At 45.3% G+C, this 18,932-nt stretch overlaps 1 protein-coding gene across 1 annotated transcript in view; it reads right to left on the bottom strand.

Annotated features, from left to right (window-relative positions):
- The window catches only part of scfd2 (sec1 family domain containing 2), a 100,832-nt gene that overhangs the window by 42,144 nt on the left and 39,756 nt on the right, over positions 1–18,932 (bottom strand). The window contains exon 5 of the mRNA XM_084011202.1: positions 6,414–6,711. Within this exon, the coding sequence (XP_083867328.1) occupies positions 6,414–6,711 (298 nt within the window). The remainder of the gene's footprint in view (positions 1–6,413; positions 6,712–18,932) is intronic.

Here is an 18,932-nt window from a genome sequence, read left to right on the forward strand (position 1 = left end):
GACGCTCTTATGATGAAATTACTTTGCAAATCAATAGATTTGTTTTCCAATTTATCAGTTGGATCATCCGAATCAGGAAAAGGAGTTCATATTTTTGGGCTGCATTTGAAGGCGTTATTTTTTCTTTTTTGTAATTTATTAAATGTATTATTTCATTTATTTCATTTTTTTAATTCCCCTTATTTCCAATAACTTGCTTATTTATATTTAAATATGTTTTCATTGTATTGTGGATTTAATTAATAATTTGAGAAAGGGACCAGATCCTTAAGATCCAACCTTTCACAATAAAAGCCTGAGACATTTACACGGTAACTGAGGGAAAATCATATTCACTCAGAGCTTTCTGGCTAAAAAGAAACTCAAGAGTTTAACAACAGTTTAGCTCAGACAGACTTCCAGACGCTGATCCGGATCAGAGGGACCCTGGTAGTGAATCTATTCAAACCTTTTATTGGAACCGTCGCTGCCTGAATAGTTTTGATGCAAATGATTCACAGGGGAATATTTAGTTTACCCCCCCGCCCCCCGCTCCGACTGTAAACAGAAACGTCTGTATGAAGATGAAGAGCCAATGAGAGGAGACAACAGTGGCGAGCGGGTAGAGCGTGTTGGCTGGACTCCGACGCCGACCCTCCACCACGGGGGTCGCGGGATGACCCCCGCCTGCACTGACGCGTGTGCAGGGGCCAGGGGCCGCCGCCTCAGTTCGGGTCCCTCTGGAGCCGGCCTCTGTGTGTGTGTGTGTGTGTGTGTGTGGGATTCGTGCGAGTGTCTTCCTCCATCCTACAAACCCCGATCCCCAGCGGAGACATGAGAGCTTACGAGCCTTTTATGATGTGCATTTCCTGTCATAAATAAGAAGCCGAGGAATTCTCCGCTGAGAGCGAACACACTCCATAAAACAAACAGAGGTGTAAACCACACTCGGGGCCAGCTCTGTGAAATCTACCTTCCACACCGAGTTCAGTACAGAGCAGTACAGTAGTTTACAGTGCTGTACTGCTAGTCTGAGTCTGGTCTGGGCACCGGCACAGACCACATTATGTCGGCGCCACCCAAGATCCAACATTTTTGAGGAAAAGTTTCCTCCATATTCATGCTAAAACTTCAAAATCAATATCCTCTACGGTAGAACGACACGCTGACTTGTCTGTGTTTCAATTTGAGCTAAACCAGCACCCCGAGCAGCAACCTTACTGGATCTGGATCCATCTGGCTCCTGGTGTGAAGCTGCTAACAAAAGTTAGCTTCATAGACTTCTTTTACAACCGGAGGAGTCGCCCCCTAATGGCCAGCAGAGAGAATGCAAGTTTAAGGCACTTCAGTTTTGGCTTCACTTTACAGAACCAGAGGTTGCCACCAGGGAGAAAAAAAAGACAGGAAGTCATACAAAACACAGCACACAAGAAGGAAGGGAACTTCAAAATAAAACAGGAAATCAACCAAACAAAAAAAATTCAAGACCTTGAAAATCTGGCTCCAAAAATCAGCACAAGCCTGAAAGTAGGTTGGACACCAGGGGAACAAGGGTACAGTGTGGAGACTGGCCTCCATGTGTAGTCCAGAATGCTGACTCTCTGTGTGTGGCCCCTCTGACTGCTAATTAACCCGGCCTGTCTGGCCCGGCAGTGACGAGCTGATCAGCCTCTGCTAATTAAAGCCTGAGCTCCGTGTCATCAGCTTATCTGATCAAGTGAACTCGGGAGGACGACGCCACCGGTGCTTTGTCCACCCCGCGGTGCACCGCTTTCACCCAGTACATGTGTGTGTGTGTGTGTTTGCGTAACTGAGGAGGAAGTAAAGAATAGACCGCCAATTAAAAATAATTGGGACTAATTTCATAAACACAGCGCAACAGGGGGAAATATATTTAATCAGGCGCGATCATTAGACCAACTTATGCTCCACTTCCCTCCCGAGGACCGGCCGGGTGCTCCGGGGGCGTCGGGGGGAGAAATGGGGGAGAAAAAACAAAGAAAAGAAAAGTTAGAGACTTGGTTGAGTTGGTGGCCAGAGTTATGTGTGATCCCTTTCATGTCCCTTGACTGGCCCGCGTTGCCGTGCCAACCCAAACAGCGGCGTTGGGGAGGTCCGGCTCTCCCACCGCTCCCCCTTCCCCACCGACGGGAGGAATAACAAACCGTCTGAGGCACAGAGAGAGACCTTCAAATCCACGCCTTGCTCTAAAGAGAAAGTTACTTCTTCTTCTTCTTCTGTCACCGCTGCCGGTAAATCACAAGCATCGCCATCTGGGGACTTAATGTCCTCCCTGCTGGAGCTGCACACCGTGGTGCTCCATCCTGAGATGACTCGGCGTCCTACCGGGGGGAAGAGATGGAGAACATTTGGACCGCGACGCCCCAGACAAGAGAAAGCCAGAAAGCCAGAAAGCCAGAAAACGTCATTTTCAACAGCGTCAGTGTCGTCCTGGTAACGGCTTGGAGCTCTTTACAACCTGCACGCATCACTCACACACTGGCAGCAGCCAATCAGAGTCCAGGTTCCGGGAGAGCAGCAGGTACCTCATCCAATCACGGCGCTCGCTTGCCCCGTCACCGATCCGGCTCGCTCCACATGTATGGAGTCAGTTCAGCCTCATTAATAATGAATGCACAGAGAAGGATTCACACATGTATTTTGTGATTTATATATAAATGACTCTCTTCTCAGGAATACATTTCAATACACACACAAATGGATATTGGTATCGGTAGCTGGATAACTGAAAGCTACCGTGGGTATGTTGAACTCGCTTCATAGCAATATTTTTTAATTAACATATTTATGGATTTATTTAACATTTTTACATACCGATATCCATTTGTGTGTGTATTGAAATGTATTCCTGAGAAGAGAGTCATTTATATATAAATCACAAAATACATTTGTGAATCCTTCTCTGTGCATTCATTATTAATGAGACTGAACTGACTCCGTACACATGTGGCGCTGGGATCAGGTCTGGGAGCTGGTTTCCCAGGCTGCAATAAGCGGAACCGTTTTCTTTTGCATAAATACCACTCAGCCCTTTAATCAAAGCCTTCCCCCTAAGACAACAACACGCAGCACTGTGAGGTCCTTCACAATATGAATGTTTATTAAAACACGCACGGACTCACGCTGGGCACACAGACGCAAAACTCCTTTTATATTCCTGCAGCACAACAAACCCACAACAAACACACAACAAACATGGCTCCCAGCAGACAACACAAACCCACAACCAACTAATCACTCACTCATGCAAAACCATCATCAATGCAGCATCTCAGATATCCTATTTCATGTGCTTTCTTCCTTACTGCTAACTTATATATTATGTCTTTACCGTTACTTTATATTTGTTCTGTTTTGCCTCTTTGATGGCACGAATGAAGGATCATCATATTTCTGTGCCGTGTTGACAGAGGAATCACCGTGTTGACCTGCATCATTCCAACTTTTAACTGGAAACTTCTATACGATCCCCATAAGAATATTGGTTATTTTCGCTGCTGGAGGGAAGGGGGGGTTACGGGAGAACCTGAACCAGGACTGAGTGGAACAAAAACCCTCAAACACCGCTGCAATAAAATTAGAGATTTTCTAAAGAAAACTTAAAAAAACTAGCCTGCTATCATGAAATTAGTGCCTGCTTTAAAAAAAGAGGGTACAAAAATACATTTAAAAACATTTATTGAACCTTTATGCAGGGAGAAGGTTATGATTTATGATAATCTTATTTCAGATCATTTTCGCTACAAAGGGTGCATCTTATCTCTGACGCAATAAAACAATGTATTTTATTTTAATTTATTATTTCTTGTGATTCCAGGATGTTTGAGTGCCGCTTTATGAGTTTTGAGCGTATTTTGATGATTATTGGGATAACATTGTGAATCGCAATTATGGAATGAATGAAAATAGGGATCAACACCATGTTGTTATTTTGGTATTTCATGTGTTTGTTTTTTGTAAATTCTTCCTAAACGTTTGGTCCTAGAAGCTTGGTGATGTCGTGATCACTCCTTTATCCTTCAAATATCCCTTAAAATCAAAGTTACATAATACCTTATGGATTATGTAACAAACTGTTGCTTGCTGCTCAGAAAAGCAACACAACTCCTATAACCCTCTCTTCGTTGTTATTGTAAAAACAATAATGTGTTCAGGGTTCTTTGATGGTGACAGGAAACACGGAATGGGGGAAAAAAAAGTAAATTAGTGCACCAATTATGTTGAAGATGCTCTTTAATTAAGTTCCCAGACCGAGGTCGTTAGCATTAATGTAAACCGTCCTGAACCTCCTCACGTCCTCCTGCCCTCGTTGTGTGTGTTGTTTCTGTACGAGATGCAGCTGCCGGGAGCACAACACATGAAATTTGTAAAAACATTGTTCTCGTGGCGACGTCTGGTTTCCATTTGAGTTTTTTAATTGTCACAATCAGACAGAGAGAGAGAGAGCGAGAGAGAGCGAGAGACAGAGAGAGAGAGAGAAGGAGAGAGGGACAACTGCCTCATGTTACCTAGCCAAGCACTTCATCGACTGCCATAAAAAAAAACACTTGCGCACGCGCACGCACGCGCACGCACGCGCGCACGCACGCACGCACGCACGCACGCGCGCACACGCACGCGCGCACACACACACACACACACACACACACACACACACACACACACACACACACACACACACACACACGTCTTAAACACACCTGGCACACGATGACGGGGTAATTTCCAATGAAGTGTTTATAACAGAGTCAGGTTTTTAACGTGAGCCACATCTCGGGGTCTGCTGCTGCCAAGAGGCCCCTCGACTCCAGAACCCGGCTCCGCCAAGTAGAACAGGAAGAGAGCGCCGCTCTTTATTGGCGCTCTACACTCCAGATCCACCGGACCCATCTCGTATCGGCCGCTAGAGTCCCCGAGATGTTTAAAAACCCCGAACGCCGGTGTGGTATTTCAGGGTGTGTGTGTGTGAAGGTACGGCGGCGAGGGGCCAAAACTGAAAGTAGCTGTAATTATGAAGTTATGTGGCTGCAGAGGAGACGGGCTCAAGGTTAAAGACGCCATTACTGTGGGAGGTGCAGCTGGCTGCGGCGTGGAGGTGGACGCCTAATTCATCCAGAGGCCTTGATGTGCTCCACCACACAGTTACCAGCTCAGCTGTGTACACACACACACACACACACACACACACACACACTCTCTCACACACACACGCACACGCACACACACACACACAGATGGATGGATGGATTGCATCTCGTTAAAGAGAAGGGTAATTTCTCTCTCACCCTTATTAGCCGCTGCAAGCGTTACTGCCGGTGGTTGAATTGCATCTTGGGAAATACTTGGATTTGACAAGGAAGAAGAACCCAGGAGAAGAATACGGCACCATAGGTTCCAAGTCTGACAATGTTCTAGCAGCGTAACGCTAAATCAGTGGACCATTCTCTCTTAAAGGGACTGTATGATGTTTGGCTAAAATCTTCTTGGTGTTCTCTGAGGTCCAACCAATGGTCGTCTAGGTTACATTGAATACATTTGATCCTGTTAGTGTGCTGGTTACATGTTGCATTTTTGCAAAGCACACTAAAGAACCCGATACTCAACAATGATTGGCCTGTAGACTCCGAAGAGCGCTAGCTACCTCAACTTTCTGTAATTGGTCTGAAAGTGCGAAACCCTCCAAAAAAATTGTTTTCGGACCACAATTTTTGGTCCGGAGCAGTTATATTGATTAAAGCATCAATAAAATCTATATTATATTATGATTGTGGACCCGCTCCTACATCTGTCTGCTGCACAGGTAGATCTCATCCTGGTGGTTGTAGACGTGAAGGTTAATTTCTCTCTCACACTTACAGACGTTCCCACACTCCACTGTTTGTGTAGCAGCTTGACAAACTGACCAGAAAGCGTGTGTGTGTGTGTGTGCGTGTGTGTGTGTGTGTGTGTGTGCGTGTGTGTGTGTGTGTACAGAGAGGGATGAGGTGTGAACACTTTGATGAAGATCCTCCCATTAACAGCACTGGAGGCAGACAAGAGGAAATAAACAATCAGCTGTTCCCACTCACCTCCCGTCCACCGATCGCCACATCTGGCTCGTTCGAAACGTACCCAGCATGCCTTTCAGTTATCTGGTTTTAATAACCATAACAACAACGATGATGCACATTTAGTAAATGATGGCCCCAGTTAAAATAAAATAAGTGATAAAGCAGGATCTGCTTTAGGGCCGGGGCTCTGATTGGTCAGTAGGTGGTGCTTTTTCAAAAGCAGGTAGCGTCATTTACCATGGTGACGTACCTCATATGAAACCACCGCTGTAGGAGTTAAGTTACCTCTCTAACTATGAATCCCTGCTTGTTATTAACTGGCCTCCGGAAGCAACCATGAAACTAGTGATGGCGTTCACTCACCGGTGAGTTTCTGTAGCAACGGGCTGAGTTCGGTCTCTCGGGTGATGACAAGGGTGAGCGCTCCTATCAGCTCCCTCTCCAGCTTGTCCAGCTCCTCCTCCTCCTCGTCCCGGTCGGCGGGCTGCGCCTCGTCTGCCAGGGAGTACAGGTAAACCAGCAGGAGGATGAGTTCGTCGGGGCCACATTCGTCCTCGCCGGACCTCGACCCCGAGGCAGCGTCGCCGCCGTCGCCTCTGCGGGGCTTCATCAAGGGCAGCAGCTGCCTCAACACAGTCGGGAAATCAGAGTCTCCGAGAGCCTGCAGACACAGAAAACAGGAGGTTAGTCAGCAGACAGGAACGTTCTCACCTTCAATCAACACCTCAGACCTCACATCTCTGGATCTCCAGACAACAAACAACGTGACCAGATCAATAAAATCAACCAGCTCCATCCTGCTGCCGGTGAGCTGATGCCACACGTCAAATATAAATGAAAGTACAAGCAGCAGCAGCAGTGTGTGTGTGTGTGTGTGTTTATTAATAATACCATCCTGAAAAGCATCCAAACCCAAACACATCACCCCCTCTGTGTATTCACTTTCACTCTTTAATTTTCGCCTTTATTTTTAATTTCATCATTACCTTTTTTAAACCTTTTATGTTTTGTAAATCGATGACAGCTGTTGTGTGTGTGTGCACAAATTGGTGAATAAAAGGGGAATTCATTTTTTTTCTTAAATTGTTCCTCTTCGAGATGTGTGAAGGTGCCAGAAGTTATTTTTTTACGTGATAGATAGACAGACAGACAGAGAGATGAAGCTTAGCTTAGCAGAAAAACAGGAAACGGCTAATAAACACGTTTTAGTTTGTTTGTTTAGTGGATAAAAACGATTAATACAAAGACAATTTACATCGTATGTTATCACCTTTTCATTAGTCTGACTGGAAAACAACACTGGAAGATTTTAAACGAGGCACAGTGTGAGTGAGCTCATCGTTCCATTGGCTAATTTTACAGCTCCGTGATTGGCTTAGGTAGCGCTTCGTTTACTTTCATTCCTTTTGTTGGGTTTTCTATTACACCCCGCACACACACACACTGACACACACACACACACTGACACACACACACACACACACACACACACACACACACACACACAGCGTTTGGGTGTTTCGGGGCAGCGACCTGGTTTCGTGGGCCCGTCTGAGTGGTTCTGAATAGTCCAGCCTGCTGTAGATCAGCGGACCGTTCTCAGAACATTGGCCTCTCACAACCAGAGTGAGCTCATAGGTCTATAAAACAAGGGTGTGGAGCTAATCTGTCCGAAAATTGAATGAAAAATAGGGCTGGAGGGGGCGGGGGGAGGCAATGGGGATCACGGAGTTGAGGGAAGAAAAAGCGAAAAAAAGAAAAGAAGTTCCTGAGATATTAGGGAGAAATTAAGCTCTGGGATTGTTGACGGAGGACAGCGTGTTTGTGTCGGACGCCTCCCGCTGGATGTATTTCATTTTAACGAGGGATTCCTTTGTGGAGCGCTCCGCGATCCTCTGCACCAAGACAAACAGGCCCTGAGAACCCGGGCCTGTGGACCTTGTGGTGGGCCCACTGGGGGGATCCTGTGTCTGACCTTGAAGAACCCTTCGCCGAGGCCAAAGACGCAATAACACGATAAAAACCCCGAGACCGTGAGCCAATGGAAACGGCCGACTGTCCCTCATGAAGTCACCGCCAAGGAGAAGAAGGGGGAAGACGACATGTCCAAAAAACAATTACTCCTTTTCCTTAACCTTCTTGGAAATGGATATAGGATTTTAACCGCAGATCATGATAAAAGAAAACACTTGATCTCGATGAATTTGCATTATTGGGATCACCGTAAACATCGTCACGAGTGATTGGAAGCTATCTCGCAAAAAATACAGACCGATTTAAAAATCCTTTATTTATGCAGGTAGTATTCATGATTTATGATCATCTTATTTATGATTATTTGATTATTTTTCACACAAAAATAAATAATCCAAACATTTGTTTCTTAACATCATGTTAAGTGATTCCATTATGTTTAAGTGGAATTTATGAGTTTTACTTATTTTTTTGAGTATTATCGGAATAATGTCAATCGCAGTTATTTTGGTTCTTCTCGTCTAATTCTAAGTAAGCCGAGAAGTTTTCACAACATCAAACTATCCCTTTGGTGCTCCACCCATTTAGAATCATGCTACTAGAAAATTGAAAATCAGTGCAGCAGAACCAGAGATACCATATCTTTTGTTTTTTCTTCCACAGGTTCTTGTCTAGTCAAGATAAGATTCATTCATACAGACTCAGGAAAAGACAGGGTTAAGAGAATCCCACTGCATTTACAGCTGCAGGAATGACGCGTTTTTAAAGGCCAACAGGAAGTTAGCATCTCATTGGTTCCCTCGACAAAAGAGACAATGAGGCAAACAAATGTTTATGATACTGATTGTTTTGTTCAGCAAGATAATAAATAAATAAATCAAAATAAAGGGTGAATGTAACCAGAGGAAGTTAAAAGCCAACGCTACGGCTGCAAACATCACGATCGCTAAAGGTGAACTATTGATGACGTTCACTCGTCTCATTTAAAGACAAATAAAAGCCCTTAAAATTCACCAGAAGGGTATTTAGTGACCTTTTTTTAATGTCATAGAACAAAAGGTTAAAATCTCTTAAACTCGTGTTAACGACAGACTTTATTTCAGGCATCTGACACATAAAAAACAAAACACACATTGGCGTCGAGACGATGGAACCCGAAGAACAAAAGCGCTGACTCATTTCTGTGTTTTAGCTCTGTATTGTGTGATGACGGCTGCTGCTACCATGGTTATAAATGTTGCTGTCGTGAGGAATTGTGGGACGGCATTGTTTCATTCAGTAAAAGGAAACGGTCCGGCGTATCGAGAGGAAGGAGGCACCGGAGCCCCGATGCTCCAGGTCTGAGGAGACCTTCGTACGCAAAGAAAACCATCAACAATCCACATAAGTGGACTCATCTCCATTGGTCAACAGCATCCGAGGTACCAGGAGAACACACTCTCCTGCTGGTCTGTTCACTCCAGTCAGACCTCCTTCCCCATCCTCAGAGCCTCCACCCCCCCTCAGACCCTTTGGGACCACTCAATCAGAAATCTCACCACATATTTTTCTTCTTAAACGTTGTGAAATCAAATACCTCTCCAAGTTGCTCTCGCTGGAGCTGCCAAAACAACGTTTGGGAACTTCATTTCTGGCGTTGGACGCCGGCAGCGAGGACAGGAAGACGTTAAGGGGTTTCTTTCTTGTTGAAATCACTTTAACGTCTCACTTTAGAGTTACTGATCTACTTCTGTCCGTACAGCTGCCGTCAATAACTCACACTTGTAGATGTGAGTGCTACTTACTTCTAGACTTGTACTTCAACTGCATCAGAAGCATAAATGTAAGGACGACAACATGGACAACTCTCAAACCGGACAACGCTGTGGTAGTGACCTGTCAATCAACAGATAAGCCCCGCTGCCTTCAGCATCATCCCCTGCTTTCTGCTGTTGGACTCTAAATGGATCATAACGTACTAACTGAACATCATGCTGGATTGAAGAAAACTTGAAACTAGAGATTGAGACCATAAACTTATGTTTACAATGTTTACTGAGATAATAAATCAAGAGAGAAGTAGGCTCATTTTCCTCAGACTTCTATACAATCAAAGAGGAGTCGCTCCCTGGTGGCCAGCAGAGAGAATGGTTTTAATACCCTTGAAGCATTGGCTTCACCTCTCAGACCTGGAGGTTCCTTCCTGACCAGGTTCTCTCTCAGTATGGGGTCCATGGAGGGAGGAGGAGCTGAAAGAGGAGCTCTGGAGCTCTGGAGCTCTGGAGCCCCCCCCCCCCCCCCCCCCCCCCCACATCATTTGTCAAGAGTTACTTCCTCAGACCTGAACCCCTGGTACCTCCTGGGCCTCCGAGTACACAAACAGTACTCATTCTCTGTTGTAGGTAAGTTTTTTTCTGTTTGGCTTGTTGAAAAAAAACACGTTACAATCACATATATGCTCTCATACAATCTTGTCGGTTCGTCTGCTCCCACACCGCAAACAGACCACACCAGAGTCCACTTGAAAGCAGACCCACCTTTTCCCACACGGTCTCAGTTAGTCTGCACCAGAGTTATCTAATGGCAACTTTGCTTGACTTTAGGAGAAATCTACAGACACAAATAGACAATGGTAGTAAAACAAAACACCTAAATGTGCATTTTGGGTCTTAAAAAAATCTCCCGTCGTCCGCAGAAACCCTTTAAAAATACCCTCAATGACAGACCTTAAAGGAATGCGGCCGAAGCCATGTGGCGTTTAAGGTCCACGGCGCAGATTTAGGGGCAGTACTCTTGGCCCTGAACTACAGAATTACTGCAGTAATAACAGGAAGCCAACGTTATTATTACACGCCATTACCGAACACGCCGGTCCTGCTGCCACGCTCTAATGCCACCATTACGCACAATTATGGAATAACAATGGCACGACGGCAATTACTCAAATAAAGAAAAAATTTTTCTTGGATAAAAATACATAACAGCACTTCTTTGTCCCCCCTGAACGGTCTCAGCAGACTCGCTGATGCTAAACTAGCTGCTGGATTATTTGGTGTAAGACTGAACCGTCACTGGCTGCTTGCTCGCGCCACTCTCCACCAATCACAGGCTTCCCCTCTGGTTTGAATCGCCAATGCCAGTTGATTGACAGATTACTGTTTGGCAACTCCAACCATCCTGGGGTCCGTAAAAAAAAAAAAGTCTCAATCTTGGCCAATCACAGAGCCTGGGCCAAAAACCCCGCCCCCCTGTCCCAGTGCAGCCCAAACAGGAAACCAGCTCCAGATGCAAACCCCTGGAGGAAGGTGAGTGTTTCAGATGCAGCGCAGCGCGCTAAGCAGAACCAGGCCTCGCTGGCCTCGCTGGCCTCACTCGCTGCCTGCACAATGAACCTTTTTTTTTTGGGGGGGGGGGGGGAGGCTGAAGGCAGCAGGGAGGAGGGGGGGAGGGGTGCTGGAGGTGGGGGTCCTTATGGGAGCATGAACAAAGTTGGCCACAGGTCAGTTGTTGTAGTCAAGCGAAGACACCCAGGACAGGAGTCACCTTACACGGATGTCAGACGGTTCATCGTTACCATAGCAACTAGGAGAGGAGGAGAAAAAATATGTGTTTGCATTCCTTTGGAGAGGCACACATGTCCTCGATTTGAAAATATGTAATCACGTCCAATTTGCATTCACGAACAACAACACGCGGAGCTGGAAGGGACACAAGCAAACTTCTAAAAATCATTAAAAAAAACCTCATGAATCTTAAAGGATGGAATACTAAAACTCTGACTGTGAATTATGTTTGATTTGTTGTGGAACAGCTGGAAAACAAACTCGCCCTCAGTGAGGCTGGCAGGACGGTCGGCATGTGAACAAAGAGAAAACGCTCTCTGACAGACGTGTTTTGTCTAATGTGAGCATCTCAGCTGGGGACATATGCTCGCCGTTACCCGCGGGGACGACAGTGATGAATCAGAGGACGCGATCGCCGGAATAGAATTTCTGTTTATTAAAAAAAGGACGGAAGTTTTAGCCTCGAGTTGAGCGGGAAAGGAAAAGTGAAGTTAATCTCTTTTTTTTTACGACCATCATTCTGTCTTTGTGTGAAAGGTGTGGAGGACGGATCAGGTCTTTAACCGGGGCAGGCGGAGACGTGGATATAAACACAAAGACGGATCCGGATCACACAGATACCTCTCTGGTCTTTTCTGTTTCTGTTCTACTGATTTCGTAGATTTGAACAGCAGCCCCAAGCCCGTTGTGTTAATGATCCGAGCTCCTTGTGAATAAAACTACTTTATTTCTTTTTATCAAATACATCTGGTCTTGCATCTCCTTTCCACTTTCTACGAGCTGGGTGGTAACATCAGCCAGCTCAGACAACAGAATGCCATTTTGATTCGTTTAATATCGCCTCATTTTCGCCACGATCAGGACTTTTTCTGGAGCTCGAGTGGTCGAGGTGAAAGAGCAGTGACGTCGGCCAAATGCCGGCGCCTCTTCTACATCCTGCGGTGTGTTCTCACATTTAAAGAGTTCCATGAAACCAAACCATGGTTTTATTCTAGCAGCCTTTGAATGCATTTACATTATTGCCTTAGTATATAGGATTTTTCTTTTTTAAAGCAAGTGGCTATAAGTCCTCCTATAAGTCCTCCTTTCCTTGCTGACATACACGTGATGGGTTCCCATGAAACAATGCATGCAACTCAGTGTTCTTCTTCTTCTTCTGATTATTATTAATCTCACTGTTAATACAAAGCAAACATCCCCCGCTGCCTATTTTTCTCACTTCGGTTTAACAGCGACTTAAGTCGCTCATAAAAAAACCAACAAGGCGTTAAAATCAGAATGACGTCACCGGCCGAAAAACCCGGTCCTCCTCCGCGATAATTGTCATCCAGGTGATGCGATGACTAAGCAGAACTCCGTATGAATGCAAAAAAAGGAAAACAAACAAGGGTCGTGTTTGAAATCACCGACTCATTCACTCCTCCTCACTCACTATCCATAGTCCTGGAGGACTTCATAGTGAGCTCATCTGCTGTATGAAAAAACACTTTGGGACATTACTCAGATCTAGTGTGGCGGGTGGACCATTCACAATAAAGACAAGACGATCGTTTTATGTAATGAATACATATAATAAGCACTTTTTTGTTGTAATTTAAACAGTGATGTTATGTATATGTCTAGGGCTTTTATTCTGAAAGGTAAAACGTATTTGGCTCAAATTCATCAAATAGCGCAACTCTAGAGCTTCAAACTATGACGCTCTATGTTCCAATCTAGCACCGCTTTTCACCTGTGGGTGAAGCCATGTCATCGTATGCTCATTACACGCTCAGTGTCTTTTCAAAATAAGATGCTTCCTTCACAGGAAGTTAGGTTTATGCAACAAAACCACTCTGACTGGCGACACTAACTCTAATCACGCCACAACTGTCAAACTGCCATGCAATCAGAGAGGAGTCACCCCCTGATGGTCAGCGGAGAGAATGCCAGTTAAAGGCACTTCAGCATTGGCGCCATTTTTCCTTCAATGCAATGCATGGTGGCATACTACCATACGTGATGGTAAACTACTTCTCAAGATGAATTGTGGGAAAATCTGAGTCCTCTATATGGGGTCTAATAATTCTCACTAAACATTCAGACAGAACTACAACATGAACTCACGATAAAGTAAGTAGTGAGTGATTTCGGACGCAGCCCAACAAATCTATTAATACTCAGTAAATTATGGACTGTAGGGAACTACTCTGCTGCACCTACATAAATATAGCGGTTAGCCAAGTCAGAAGAAAAAAAGGAAGATAACACCATTTGATTGATTGCCTAAATGATTGATTGATTACTGTAAAGCGAGAGACGGGATGATGGACAGCTCGGCGAACGGGAAAGCTCTTAAAAAGCTAAGGTGACCCCTGGTCCGCCTCCATCAGCCTGTTTGTGGGAACGGCGACACATAAATCTCTTGAAATGAGGCCTGAACCACCAGGCAGGAGTGTGATCTGGCTCCGGTCGCCGATCTGGATCTGGACAGTTTGGGAGGGAAATCAATGGAGTCCTGCGCTCAGCTGAAGGTCGGCTGGAGGACGGACGGACAGCTCTCAATAACCGTTACATTGGTCCTTCTCCCCTTTCACCTTTTATCCTCTTCAAAAAGGGACGGTTCACCACTAAATCAAACATGCGTGTTCCTCCTCCTACCTGTAGTGCTACTTAGAAAAAACACATTTGAGAAAGTCAACAGCGATGTCTCTTTCTAGAAATCTTGACCCACTGTGAAGCCACTGAGCCGTTTCATGCAGGAACTACTTTCTTTCTTTGGAGTATAGATGCACACTTCCTTCTTTGCATGATTTCTGGGAAGAGACAAAATAGCAACTATTTTCTTTCTACCAAACTACACCCGCCAACTGTATCGCCGCGCCGAAGGAAGCGTGCATCTGCTCACGGACGAGAGGCCGGTACTTATAAGACATAAACATTGACGTGCTTCCTTTTGTGTGACGATACGCTTGGCTGGTAGAGTCCAGTATAAAGAAAATAGTTCCGAGGGCTTTCTCCTCAGTTGCTCTTCCTGAGGTTTCTTCTATTTTATTCCCTGTTAAAACGTTTTTTTTATGGAGTTTTTCCACATCTGATGGAGGGTCCCTACAGATCGTAAAGCCCTCTAAGGCATCTTTGTGATTTTGGGATGCTTTGCCATTTACTTCAACTCTATTAGAGACTCTCTCAAAACTCATAACTCGCAGCCAAAACCATCGAGATTGATCAATAAAACAAGTATTTTGGGGGGTGAACTGTCCCTTTAAGCCACGGTCTCCACATGCATCTCATTCTTTCTTAATCTGCGTTCATGTTTTTTCTCTCTTCTGCTCTCGTGTGTCAAAGGTTGGCTTTGGCTCAGAGCTTCAGGGCTATAATTTAGAAGAGAGACGTTGGACCCAATCACAGACACAAACACAGGGTCCCCAGCACGCCGCCCTGTCACCGCCACTCAGCCACATGCTGGTCACTGCGGCTGGACTCGGTCCGCCCCGGCACACGACGCCCCGTCTGCTTATCGCACTCAGACCTGCAGCTCAAAAACAACAACAAAAAAAAAGAGATAGAAATCGACCTCTTTTTGAATGCGTGAAAACAAAAAAAAGAGTATGGAGGCAAGATTATCCCAAATGTTTCGAAACACAAGGGAATTAATGAGGCTTTACTTTTTTGCCACATAGGCTGCAACAGATTATGCCGTAATTTATCAGATGAGAATTGCTCTGCAGCCACAAACCCTGGGGCCGCGTTAAACCTCCCGCACTTTTCTCACACTGCAGAGTCATACGTATTCACAAGTACACAGTCTCACACACACACACACACACACACACACACACACACACACACACACACACACCCTTAATACCGCCAAGGACAGTACATTATATCCACTACTAATTGACGCAAGAGGCTCCAGCAGGGAGAAAACATCCTGAGGTAAACAACCGGTTTCTAGACGAAGCTAAATGAAAAAAAAGAAAGAAAAGAGAGGTTGATCCAATGGGATTCAAAGCCAAAACAACTGGCTTCATTTTTTTCACAGTCAAACCCCAATACAAGAGTTTTATTCTCTTCTGTCGTGACACTTTTTTTTGGTTTTTGTTTTAATGAAGAAACATGGAGTGTAAAGCTGGCCATCTGATTCCAGTTTCAGTCTCACACATGGAGAAGTGGAGGGGGGTGGGGAGTTCAATTTAACAAGCACAAAGGAGGTCATTTCAAAATAAGAGTTTGGCTTGACTGGCTGGAAATACCCAGATTGCAAATTTGTAAATGTGTTGTGGCACAGTTCCTTTTCTCTTATTGTTTCTGCTTGAGTCATATAAAAAGAAAAACACATGTTTTAAGTTGATATGAGTATGTTTGCACAAGAGGAGTAAAGTGAGAGATGCTGTGCTTTAATTCAGTTCCAAGCTTTTAGACATTAGGGGGCACTGTTGCACCTTGCCGAGCCTCTCGGACCTGCGAGGACTGCCTGGCTCTCTCTCTCCCCCCTACTAAAACTCCATCCATGGGTCCTGGAGAAGTCTTCAGTGGACAGGAAGTGGAGTGGAGACGAGGTGTTGGGATATTTTTAAACTATTAGCTGTATGTGAGGCTGATCACAGCTGTGTCATTCTGCTTTATTGACCTCAGCTCTACGCATGATGTCACTTCTAACCTGGCAGAGTGTCATCACGGGCTGCTGAGGAGAAAGAGCTCTGCCACGGGTCACCGTGGAGGCATTATTATGAGACGATGGGCCCCTGGGCAGAGGCCCCAACACCTCACACAGATGATATAGTTGTTAAGTCTCTTTCTGTTGTGGTTTTGGGACTCTTTGTTGTGGTTTTGCCCCTTTTCCATAGTCTTGATTGTCTGTGTGTTCGTTTTGTGTCTCTCTGTGGTTGTTTTGTGTCTGTTTGTGGTAATTGTGTGTCTCTTTGTGGTTGTTTTGTGACTCTGGTGATCATTTTGTGTCTCTTTGCGGCTGTCTTGTGTATCTTTGTGGTTGTTCTGTGTCTCTTCGTGGTTGTTTTGTTCCGTTTCTGGTCGTTTTGGGTCTCTCTGTGGCTCTATGTTTCTGTGTGGTCATTTTGTCCCTTTGCGGCTGTTTTGTGTCACTTGTGTCCATTTGGGTATCTCACAACACACTAAAGTTTGAATAAAACATGAAGCGTTAGCTGTGTCACAGACTAGAGGTCTGTGCTGCGAGTCGGGACTCTGAGGTTCAGCTGGTTGTGTGTGCATGTATGTGCCATATGTGTGGAGAGGCGGTGCATCTGTTCCGACCCCCACATCAACACAGAGGTCACAGAGGTCACTGCACTGACAGCTATACGAAGAAGTCTGTGTTTAGATGTGTAAACAGGAGTGTTTATGTGTGTGTGTGTGTGTGTGTGTGTGTAAACACAGTCTACATCATAATCTGGACATAATCCTGCCAACCTGTGTGTATCTCTATCAGACAGGCTGACAAACACGCCTACACACGGCTGCTTCTTCCCTAAACACGGGGGGAAAACTCATTACAGCCACAGGAAATGGAAAAACAACTAGTCTCCCTCCATTTGCCTGCAAACGCATATTTGTACACACGTACACACACACACACACACAGACACACAGACACACAGACACACAGACACAGACACACACACACACACACAGACACACAGACACACAGACACACAGACACAGACACAGACACAGACACAGACACAGACACAGACACACACACACACACACACACACACACACACACACACACACACACACACACACACACACACACACACACACCTGGTTCGGTACGGAGATGGATTACACCCGAAATAACAAAAATCCTGGAAGTCAAACATTAAGAGAGAAAAAGACAAGAATAAAGGTTTGGGATGATGGGAAACAAATGTAGTGAGACCTCTGCTGAGAGATGATATCGGTGCCGTGACGGCGCTGTGAGTGTGCTACCGTCGGTCACATGTCGCTCCCCGGTGACCACACTAATGATGTGACTCACAACAACTCTCCATCTACCAGCCAATTATGATCAACGCGATTATTTACACACGAGACGAGACGTCTCAGTGTCAACAGGCGAAACGAGAAGGATTTACATGTGTAAAGCACACACACACACACACACACACACACACACACACACACACACACACACACACACACACACACACACACACATACCCACACACACACACGTACCCACACACACGTACACACACATACCCACACACACATACCCACACACACAATGGAATAAAGGCATTATTGGGTAAAAACCGCGTAATAAAAAGTAACAGGCATATTCACCCGATCCGTTTTTACTGGAACCCCCTCTTCACAAAAAAAAAGAGACAATAAAACCAAGTTAGGAAATAGAAGCGACAGTGGGGGGTGTTTGTGGCAAGGGGAGGAAAACTTTCAAAACAAAAGTTTCGGGTAGGGGGGTTAAAATGTCTCATCTTACATGAAGAAATGCTGAATTTACTAGACAGCAAAGACCAAGTGGCAACTTTCGGTGCTGAGAAATAAACTTAAAGCGTATATAAGGCTGTAGTCGTCGGTTTTGAAGCCTCAAGTTCGGCAACAAGCGGAAGGGAGTGACCATATTTGGACTGCGGAGGAGCGACGGGTGGATCTGATGAACACAAGCAAGCAGGGCGGCACCCCGAGCAGCAACCCTTACTGGATCTGGATCCATCTGGATTCTGGTGTCAAGCTTATTTTTTGATGTCTTGTCAGTTTAGAAGAAGGAAACCAGAGGTGCCAACTTGTTTGTTCCTTTTATTATTATAACACTATGAAGTGTTATCACTATGGCACATAACCACCCTTGGAATCAACGGCTGGTTTACATATTTATAATAATGATGTTGTTGTTATATCCGTTTCTTTGTTGTTTATTTTGTAGTCCCGTTTGTCTGCTGCTGTATTGCTGACATATTGTCATAAAACCAATAAAAAAAACATTTATTTATCACAGAGCAGAGCAAAAAAACACAAAGACTAAATGTCTCATTTTGACGTGGCGACTCGTCCCTCGAGTGCATCGGGCCGTGAAGAGAACATTCTCTCTGTGTGGTAACGTTAGACCTGAGGCGGGGCGGCGCTCTGCTCACACAGCGCTCCTCTGTCACACACGTGTAGACGTACTGACGGACGCCACCACGCCAACGCCGGTTTGTACGGGAGCACGCCACCGAAAAAACATTGAGGACCCAGTGTGACTGCAGCACACACATGCAACAGGAGGTGTGTGTGTTACGTTTGTGTTTGCTGGACTCACAACTCACAGGCTATACAGTGATCCGGCTGCAGACTGCATGTCTGCACACTAACACCCATCGCCTCCTGCACAAATTCCATCTGTTACAACACTCTCCGA

Source organism: Eutrigla gurnardus (assembly GCF_963514095.1).
Source record: "Eutrigla gurnardus genome assembly, chromosome: 6".
In the NCBI taxonomy this organism is placed as follows: domain Eukaryota; kingdom Metazoa; phylum Chordata; class Actinopteri; order Perciformes; family Triglidae; genus Eutrigla; species Eutrigla gurnardus.